The sequence below is a fragment of the Gigantopelta aegis genome, chromosome 10, assembly GCF_016097555.1.
Source record: "Gigantopelta aegis isolate Gae_Host chromosome 10, Gae_host_genome, whole genome shotgun sequence".
Classification (NCBI taxonomy): domain Eukaryota; kingdom Metazoa; phylum Mollusca; class Gastropoda; order Neomphalida; family Peltospiridae; genus Gigantopelta; species Gigantopelta aegis.
Genome location: NC_054708.1, coordinates 31,106,218 through 31,116,178, shown reverse-complemented (window position 1 = coordinate 31,116,178; position 9,961 = coordinate 31,106,218). Strand labels below are relative to the sequence as shown.

Below are 9,961 nucleotides of genomic sequence, written 5' to 3'. Positions count from 1 at the left end.
TAAAAAAATACTGGCCTAATGTTCCAGTGACATTTGTATACAATTAATATTCCGCTTAAACCTATAGCTGCCAGTTTTACACACAGATATACTATTTTTTATAAATCATCGCAAAATCAACAAGTCTGATTGCCATTTTGTTTATAGTCACCACATTTCCGCTACTCTTGCATTACTCATAACTTAAAACTGGTAATCTGAAGAATATATTGAAAATAAAGACAATAGTGATTATTAAAAATGAAAGAAGCACAAAATATTAAAAAAACACCAATATCAACATTTTAATTTAACAGCATCATATGAAAAAAAGTATGTTGACATCTACATATACTGATTAAATCAATCCCTCGATTGTGCCATTTAACAGACAAAAAGACAATGAAATAAACCATTGTTGGTTGTTCATACAACGCACAACATATTGTTAAAAGAATGACTAACGCATGGCAAGTGCCGCGTATGGTCTAACATTTGAAAGATTTCTCAAATATAACAAGCACCAAGTCTTTTCACATATACTTTCTCCACAGACATGGCAGCACATACTACAACCTTATAAGACAAAGAAGACAACATTTTGCGATATAATACAAATGAAATGTGTCACTTGTGACAAAATACTTTGTAGTTTAGTATGGAACTGTTTTAAATAAATATAAAAATTTGCGTTGCACTGTTATTACAGTTAACCGATATACAATTCAAATATTAGAATCATATTACAACATCCGCAAAGTAAGATGGCTGGTCTTGCTGAACATGTGTAATATTTGAAAACAAAGACAGTTAAATAGAAAATACTTAAAATCACAATGTTAATAATGGAATGTTTGATCGATAATGTGTGTTAATCTGGAATTTCAAGACTGGATATGAATACACAAAATGAAAGTGTACCAATGTTCAAAGAGTTTACTAATTTTTCAATCTTGTAAAAAAAAAGGTCATTGTAGTTTCTTTGTAAATTAATGTTATTTAATAAATAAACAAATGTTGTTGGAGTAATACCATATTACTTACTGTTTGAATTTATTCAAATAAAATCTAACCAATTTTACATAATTTGTATAAAAAAGAAGGGGGAAAAAAAGCAAGCGTCATGTAGTTCAGTAAAAATAAGCAGAAAATATTATTGTTGGTACTCATTGTTCAATGACACATTTTGTTTGTATTTCCACATAATAAACAGATACTGCAAAATAATTAACACTCCAAAAGTCAAGGAGAAAGAAAGAAAACTAAACCCAGTATGACATAATTATTATCCCAAATCATGTAACCTAGTAACGAGCGGATTGTGATATACTATGACGTCAGTATTGACAGTACCACGGCATTGATACATTTGTACCACCGACAAAATGGACGGCATCAGTTTGAAAGATCGTCATGTCAATGACTGGTAAATATTATTGACACCACCAGAGGTAGTATTAGGGATGTAGAGGTCCTTAAAAAGACACAGAAATGTGATAACCATTTGAGACAACAGCTGAAATGATTTTTGTATAATTTAGAAAACTGTATATCGCACCGATGAAGTTAATTTTTCAGCATTTTAGATCAAAATCAATCTACTTTGTGAAGAAAAAAAAATCGACCTAGCATGACCAAAAGAAAAAAGAGGGAAAAAAAAAAAGAAGAGAAAAACAAAAAAAGAGAGGAGATGAGAGACCCCCCCTCCCCCCAATCAAATACAAACCCTGGAAAAGCACATCCCACAAGAATCAATGGATCTCCAATTACTTTGTTTGATACAAAGATGAAAAAGTTTCTACATTTTTGGTAGTTAAAATCCGTAGTAACTCTTAAAAAAAATCAACACCCAAAAACCCACGAACTAAAATTAATATCTGCAAAGTTTTGTTACCTCTAAAGTGAGATCCCCTAGCAGTAGTTATTTCCCATTTGTCCTTCCCTTAAAACTACCATCTTGAAATGGCGTCGTCACGACGATGATAAATGCTATAAACACGACGTCTAACACGCCAGACTACATCATAGTACATGTCAACTTGGATATGTGACAGTGGGGTATACGTCTTTAGGCCACATAACAGTAGTTGGTGAGCTCACCCTCCCACCCCCCAAAAAAGTCCCTACTCATTTTTGTTTTGTTTACCGTGAATTTTTACATTCTGGCCCAGTGCCATAATCAATGTCATATTTGAAGAACTATGTGCACTGAAGAAAATTCTTTTAAAAATAGCGTCTTCACTGAAGAAAATTCCTTTAAAATTACCGTCTTCACTCAAATATCACATCATCTTAAAACCATTTCAACATGAAAATGTGTTTTTTTAAAGAAAGTTTTCCTGTGGTGATGTTTTTGCCTTGGACAGTATATTCCACTGTATTTAACAATATTAAAAAATAAAAATAAAATTCAAACCTCCTTCTCTCCCACATTTTTTGGAGAAAATAGGATGAAGGAAGGAAGGAATGTTTTTATTAACGACGCATTCATCACATTTTAATTATGGTTATATGGCGGCGGGCATGCGGTTAAGGACCACGGAAAAAGGACGCTCACCTATTTTTAAATATTTTTTTTACATGTGGCCTTAGGCATACAGTGTGTAACTATTGATCACTCGCAGTGTCACACAAGCTGTCATGAACTGACGGTTAATGAGGAAATACTCGTACAATACGAAACGCTATCGCTCCTGGATCACATCCAGCATTGTCACGCCCGAGTTTGACACGGTTAATAATATGAGTCGTACCATGACAGCGAGTCTCAAGTAGAACTATTCTGGCGTCTTTCGACGAGTTAGTATTTCCTTGAGGGCTTGAAGCTGTCATGCCAATATCGCTTAAAGCAAAATGTACAATATGTTTGACAAAACTGATAACAGATCTATTCGATTTCGTTCTTGGTATCTTTTACAAAATTTGTGTGCAGGACAGTAAATCATGATGTTGGTTTTGTGTATTTCTGACACTTGAAAACAGACATATATACTACCCAACTTTCGATAGGGATATCATACCAAATGTATGTCATGATGAAACATGTGTGCACATCTTAAATTTGTGCAACATATAATCAATGAGACAGTGCACTTTGGATGTTCCATGCGCCACCATAGTAATATGTCATCCATCAAACACAACAAATTCAGTTTTACTCGCCATATGATTTTCTAGACATCTCTAGCGGAAGTTGAGTAGTACGAATCCAGGACAAAACACCACTCGGACAAAAGCCCACTTGACAAAAGCCCACTTGGACAAAAGCCCACTCATTAATCAGAATTCTGGACATGTATAATCTGAATAGCAGAAACATTCATGATTTTATCTTTGCATCCAAAAGCATATTTATACTTGCCCTGTCTATTCTAAGAATATCTACACGTTTAAAGTCTAGAAGGACACCCTTGCATACCTCAACCGTCCATATGATAGGAAACTGTTATTACAAACATTTGACTAATTCTGATAGGATAATTTTGTAAACTGTAGTGGTTAGGTTCAAACATATAAACAACGATTAACAACATTTAGCGACCTTGTTAATCACTGTTTATATTTTTGCACCTAACCTCTACAGTTCCAAAAATACCCTATCAGAATTAGTCAAATGTTTGTAATAACAAGATTCGTATTTATTTCAGAAACTGCAAATAAAGCCTGGATAAATTATAATGTCTTAACATTGTTTCAATGGCAAATATTAAAGTACATGTTCCTTTACTAGTTACCTTTTGTGGGATTACACCCTCTCCTAAAAACAAACGCCACCAACAAAACAAAAAGCTACCCCGCATCCCCTCCTTCACACATGAAAAAAGCCCCAAACAATTATGGTACTTTAAGTTTCTTGCTCCAGTGTTTGTCGGTGCAAGAATAATTCTTAAATATATAGCGAGTGGTATTTTGTATTTGGTAAATTTTTTTCGCGTGCATTTGTGAAAAGTGACTTGCATATGAGGGTAGCAGATGTCATCTGAAGACTACAGGTCAAAATTACCAAACGACTGGCATCCAATAGCCGATGATTAATAACAAAACAATGTGCTCTAGTGGTATCGTTAAACAGAACAAACTTTAGCGAATAGATTAATCCCTTTTTGAAAACTTGTCATATTAAAAATAAAAATCTCCTAATTTAGGGAAACATGCACCTTTAACACCCGATAACTTGACTACAAAGAATCACAGCTTATAAACGAGTTAGCATGTTTGGCGGAATTGTTGTTTATAGGAGACGTCAACGCGAGACCTGCCATTCTGAAACTAACCAACACCACCTGGCCCTCGCCGGACATGTTTCCGCGACCAGATTTCCCCCGAGACGTCCGAACCCAGACAGTCAGCTGTTACAAAGGCAAAGCTGACAGCGACGACAATACATATCAGACCGCCATCTTGACGAGTTTTGACATGCGTCGGTGTCAGTAAGCGTTTATCCGGGTTACAAAATCAGTCAGGCTTATTTTTGTTTCTATGTTGTTATTTTTGGAGGTTATTTTCTGTTAGGAATCTGTTAGTTCCCCTGAGCCCCCCCCCCCCCCCCCCCCAATAAAAAAAGAAAAAAAAGAGTGTGTTCTATTTTATAATACATTATTTATTAATTGTCGTTATTGATGAAGAAGAAGAAAAAAATAGTTCATTTATATTGAATCGAATTGGATTACCCCCCACATTATATCACTTGGAAGAAAATATTTCTGAATTTTTCTATCAGTTTCACAGACTACCTGTTCTCGTAAAAACGGAAAACTCCCCCAACTCCGCCCGCTCCCCACCCAACTGCGTTATTTTATTTTTTTTACCACACATATACGAACCCACCCACGAATGACATAATAATATAATAAATAAGACATAATATTATACAATGAAATGTACCAAATAGTCTGTCATGGCTTTAGCCTAATGTTTTGATTTTACATGTTTGTCGAACTATTTCTATGACGTCATATTTTATCTCCTACATTTACCAACGTGGATCCGATAACTAGTAGACCACGGTCCTCGTCTTTTTTAAAAAGACATTAGTATCCACAGTGCGTAAGCCAGAATGTACGAAATATCGACAGGGTAGGGAAGATTTGCAATTAGCAACAGTCAAACAGTAGTGGAATATTTACTCTCCCATTGGAACGCTCAACATCAAATAAAAATCACTGTCGTCGGTCTTTATGCTAGTTCGGCCCACGGAGACCCCGGGTCTCGGCTCTGCGTCACCATCCTCGAAGCGGACCGAGTTCTATTGTAGCAGACTCCACACTAAGTAGGTACCTTTTATTTGCCTTCGAATTTCGTCGTCGTCGTCTCGTTTTATTTTGGCTGGCGTTGGCTTGGTTTGTTGAACAGGCGACAGACCACTGTCTGATGCATGTATGTCGCTCCAGTTGTCTTTCAGCGTTTATGGTACATAGTCTTTGTATAAACCGCTCATAGCTGCTGTACCAGTACAAATTTCTCAGTCGGTAGATCACTAGATTTTCGCCTGGTAGGTCCTAGGTTCAAATCCTCTTGGTGGAGATGAGCGGACCTAACCAACAGTAATTTCCCTGTTAGCTCCTTTGGAAGACCACTGGACGATTGTCATCCAATATATCCCAGAATTGATTTTCATCCAGTATATCCCAGAATTTAATTTATTCAGAGGCCGTCTTCGGTGGTCGTTTCACCATTAGCTCTGTTGGTAGAAGCTCTGGACTTTCGATCGTTAGATTCCAGGTTCGAATCCCCGTGAGTGGAAGCGGAGTTACTTGTTACTTGGCGATGGAAATGAACCTATTGTATCTGCGGGTACTTTTTACCACAGAGCAACCTGAATTCAGTTGTGAAAATGAGACATAATATGAAACAATTTTTGTGGTGGTGAGACCTAATCTCAGCTGTGACAGTCATTCGAGTGATTAATCATCTTGACACAGTTCTCGTCGGCCTCTGCCATAATATACAGGTTATTCCGTTTTTTGTCTTTCTGGAAGTCAATCTGCTCATTTCTTAACCTCTCTCGCCTCCTGTAGTAAAAATGGAACACCACCACACAGACCAACAAAGTCAAGAGGAATGTACCCACCACCGCGCCCACGATGTCCACAATGGTGAAGTCGTTTTCCGACCCCTGGCCCGCGATCACACCCATCTTCATCTCGGGCTGGTTGGCCTTCCAGCCAAACGAATCGCGCGTCCCTAGCACATCGTGGCTTCGTATGACAGGGGCCACACCGGAAGACGTCGGCACCAGTGATTCCGTCGTCTGCTTCGCGCGAGGCGGCCAGACGACATTCAAGGAAAAAGTCACATTTCCAGCAGGGTTGCTGGCGACGCATTTGTACCGGTCACTGCTGTCGTAGTTGTGACTGCTGGTGATGTACATGATGCCCTCGTTGTCCTTCGCCTCTTCGTTCTCCGGGGCGTAAAATGTCTCTGTGGTACCGTCAGGGCGGACCCAGTAGAGGGTAGGGGTAGGGTCGCCACTGGCACTACAGTTTAACTTACTCCACTCAATGTCAAAAACAATGTCTACATTTTTGAACGTTGGCAATTCACACCTAAAATCGTCTTCTACCACGTCAGAAAATAATTTATTTCTTGTATGTACCGGGCTGGCGCACGACGGGGGATCGCCCCCTGAAAATACTGATGAGTGACTTTTATAGAAATTATAAAACCATTTTAGTTCACAATTACAATGGAAAGGGTTCTTCCCCAGTCGCAAGTGGCTGAGCGACTTGAATTTATTCAACCACCTGGACGAAAATGTTTCGAACATGTTGTCGTCTAACCACAGCGCTCTTAGCGATCCGTTCAGCGGCAACATTACCTCGAGAGACAGGCTGATAAGGCGACACTTGTGCATGTAAAGGCCCATGGTTGTGAGTCCGGAAAACGCACTGGCCGAAAGTTGCAATGACGAGTCCTTCTCCGCGGTCTCCGTCTTGGGGTTGTTGTCCAGAAACAGGTGATCCAGGGACAGCCCGCGGAACGTGAAGTCGGCGATGAAGCGAATTTCATTGTCACTCAGATCCAACCACTTCAGCTTGGTGAGGTCTGAGAACGTGTCCAGGGTGATGGTCTCGATGCCGCAGTTACTCATGTAGAGATGTTCCAGACTCTCCAAGTTGGAGAGGTTCCTCCTGGAGAGCACCGGGCTCTGGAACTTGTTCTCGTTCATGTTCAGCTGCATGGTGTTGAAGGGAATCCCCGCCGGTATCGCGGGCAGGTTCTTCCGAGAGCAGTACACGTTCTTGCTGTGCTGGGGGCACGAGCAGGCCCGCGGGCAGGCCACGCCCAAACCCAGGGAGCCCAGCGACACGAGGAGAAACAGCACTATTCCCAGACCTCCCTCCGCCCACCTCGCGGAAAAAACACATTTCATTTCTGAATATCCTTCACAATCCTAATTCATCCTGTGAGACAAGAATCTACCGCGCGTTGTTCACACATATTATCCGAAGCGGTCTCCATTTAGGAACACCACTTGTTTTCATCCAGTACGCTACATTTCTCCCGCCAGCGAATAAAATCCACGTCTGCTACACGGAGCAGTGCACACAAGACTGACTGAATGACGAGCAAAAACCGATACGCCAGTCCGTCACACAAGCGCCCTCTCGCGAGCTGATAATAGCACCCGTCACTCGCCGCTGCTGACGAACAGCTGTAAACTAACTATTTTGTGCGGTGACGTCACAGCTCTTCCTCAAATCAATTCCACTGGCTCTTCTTTTCTTCTTTTTTTTTGTCACCTGTAGCGACATTCAGAAAGAAAGAAAATGAGAGAGCAACAAGAAGAAAAGGTGCATAATATATGATATCGCGAAATGAATTTGTGAACAACGGCTGCACAGCAAAAATACATACACAAAGGCGATCAATAATCTGACTCAGAGTAGCCAGTATTTAGCAAACATTGTGTGCGTTGACATGTGTATATAGCAACATAATGTGTCCTCGATTGAACCACAACAAACCAAATATGCATGAACCGAACACCGCAAACATATAGCACCAAATGACGAGGGGCACAGGGCGGCGCTTTGTTAAACCACACGATTTCTTTGTTCGTGGTAAGAGTGGGGCTTAGAATTCATAACACGTTTCTAATTTGTAAATAAATTAGATTGGCTATGATATGATTGGGTACATACTTCAGAAATACCTGCTATAGAAAATGATACGCTGCGTAGCATATTCAACAGACAAGATAGCTTTTCAAATAAACATTATATATATTATAATATTAAGTACTGGATAAAATATTCAGTTTATATGTATTATCACTTGTAAATAGGCCTAGCTAATAGTATGCCCATCAGGACTAGATAAAAAATAGTTTGTCTTTTTAAATATAAGAAGCTGTGCAATTTTATTTTTATTATCATTTGACATCTAAAATAATTATCATAATAATGATTTTATATGTTCTTTTTAATTGCATGTGTTTAATAATTTTTATTTTTATAATTGTAATAATGTCTTAGTATTTACTTTTTATTAAGAAAGAGAAAGTTATCTGCAATGTTCGTAACCTAACAGATAATAATTTATATGTGTTGTTGGTTTTTTGTTTTTTGTTTTTGTTTTTTTTAAATAGTTTTTAGTGGGGTTTTTTTTTCTTTGAGGGCTTCAAAGAACGGTATTCAGTACATTAAGATAATAAATGTCATTGTTGTTTTCAACATTACCACAGCCACATCATAATCAATATCATCATTCTTTACAAAGGAATATACTAAGTCATTGAAATAAACCATATCAACTCGGACCACCCAGTCTTATGAAGTCTTTATTTAAGATACGGTTAGCCCCCCGTTGGGAATAAACACGATAATAGAATCAATTCATTTTCGTTTACTTAAAGATTCTCAGCTACCTCCAGGGCAGAGTTACATAAAAGCAAAGAAACAGCGGGTCTGAAACGCTGGTGGCGTGTCTGTATCAAAAAGTACCTACTAGCACGACCTGCAACACCGAAATATTTCACCCCCGATGACACTCGTCCATTCATCATGACGCCCAAACATGACAGACAGAACCGCACAATGTTACGCCTTTTATGTGAGAAATATTTTAATAAAGTTATCTCAAGAGTTCAGATCGGTGCTCAGTCTATTCTGAAACGCAGGTAATGGCTGGTGATTGTGTAAATGTCATCCGAGGGCTATTGTGAGCATTTGTGTGGTATGCTGGGTGGTGTCGGTTCGTTCCGCTGGGTTCTTTTTCGACGAGTGTTTGGGGGTATTCATTATATCACAATATCGCACACTGGTCCACTTAGCAGGATCATAAAAGTCTGATTTTTTAATATGTAAGTGTCTTGCAACTCACAATAAATACACTGTCATGCATGTAACATAAAAAAAGCTTCTTTTGTAGCTTAAGAAAATTATATATTATTGTCACGAACTCTATAATGAATTTATTTGTCAGATCACATCGCATTCTTGACTGCTTAGTCATATGTATATACATGTATATCTGTAACATTAACACGTCTGGCAGATGTATAAACATCAGGGGCGGATTATGGTGTGTGTGTGTGTGTGTGTGTGTGTGTGTGTGTGTCCCAGTTGCACGGAAACCACCCCCGGCTAAAAAAAACCCACCCCACCACGAAGATCTAAATTGATGTCCACGTAAAATTTATAAATATTTCAAATTATAAACATTTACATGTTGCTTCGGAAACCCCCTTACCTAAAGCATAACCCGCCCCTGAACATATTTTAACGAAACATAATTAATGACCATAACATAAGCCTTGGGAAAACCCCAATTAGATATAGAATAGTAACACTTTAATTAATGTTATGAATGTGATACGTATTCATACACATTTTTTTTTTTTTTTTATAGAGAAAGAAAATATATAAAAAGGGAACTGGTCGATTTTTAAAACATTAATTTCTCTGTTGTTTTCCTTTTCTTTTCATCTTTTATATATCAAATAATATCAGTAAACAAACCAGTCATCGACTTGCAGCGG

General features: G+C 38.5%; 1 protein-coding gene across 1 annotated transcript; it reads right to left on the bottom strand.

Moving 5' to 3' along the window:
* Window positions 1–270: 270 nt before the first annotated feature.
* LOC121384631 (matrix-remodeling-associated protein 5-like) lies at window positions 271–7,942 on the bottom strand. Its single transcript, XM_041515095.1, has one exon. It carries the CDS (start codon window positions 7,349–7,351, stop codon window positions 5,858–5,860), a length of 1,494 nt encoding a protein of 497 aa, XP_041371029.1. The 5' UTR covers window positions 7,352–7,942; the 3' UTR covers window positions 271–5,857.
* Window positions 7,943–9,961: the final 2,019 nt, after the last annotated feature.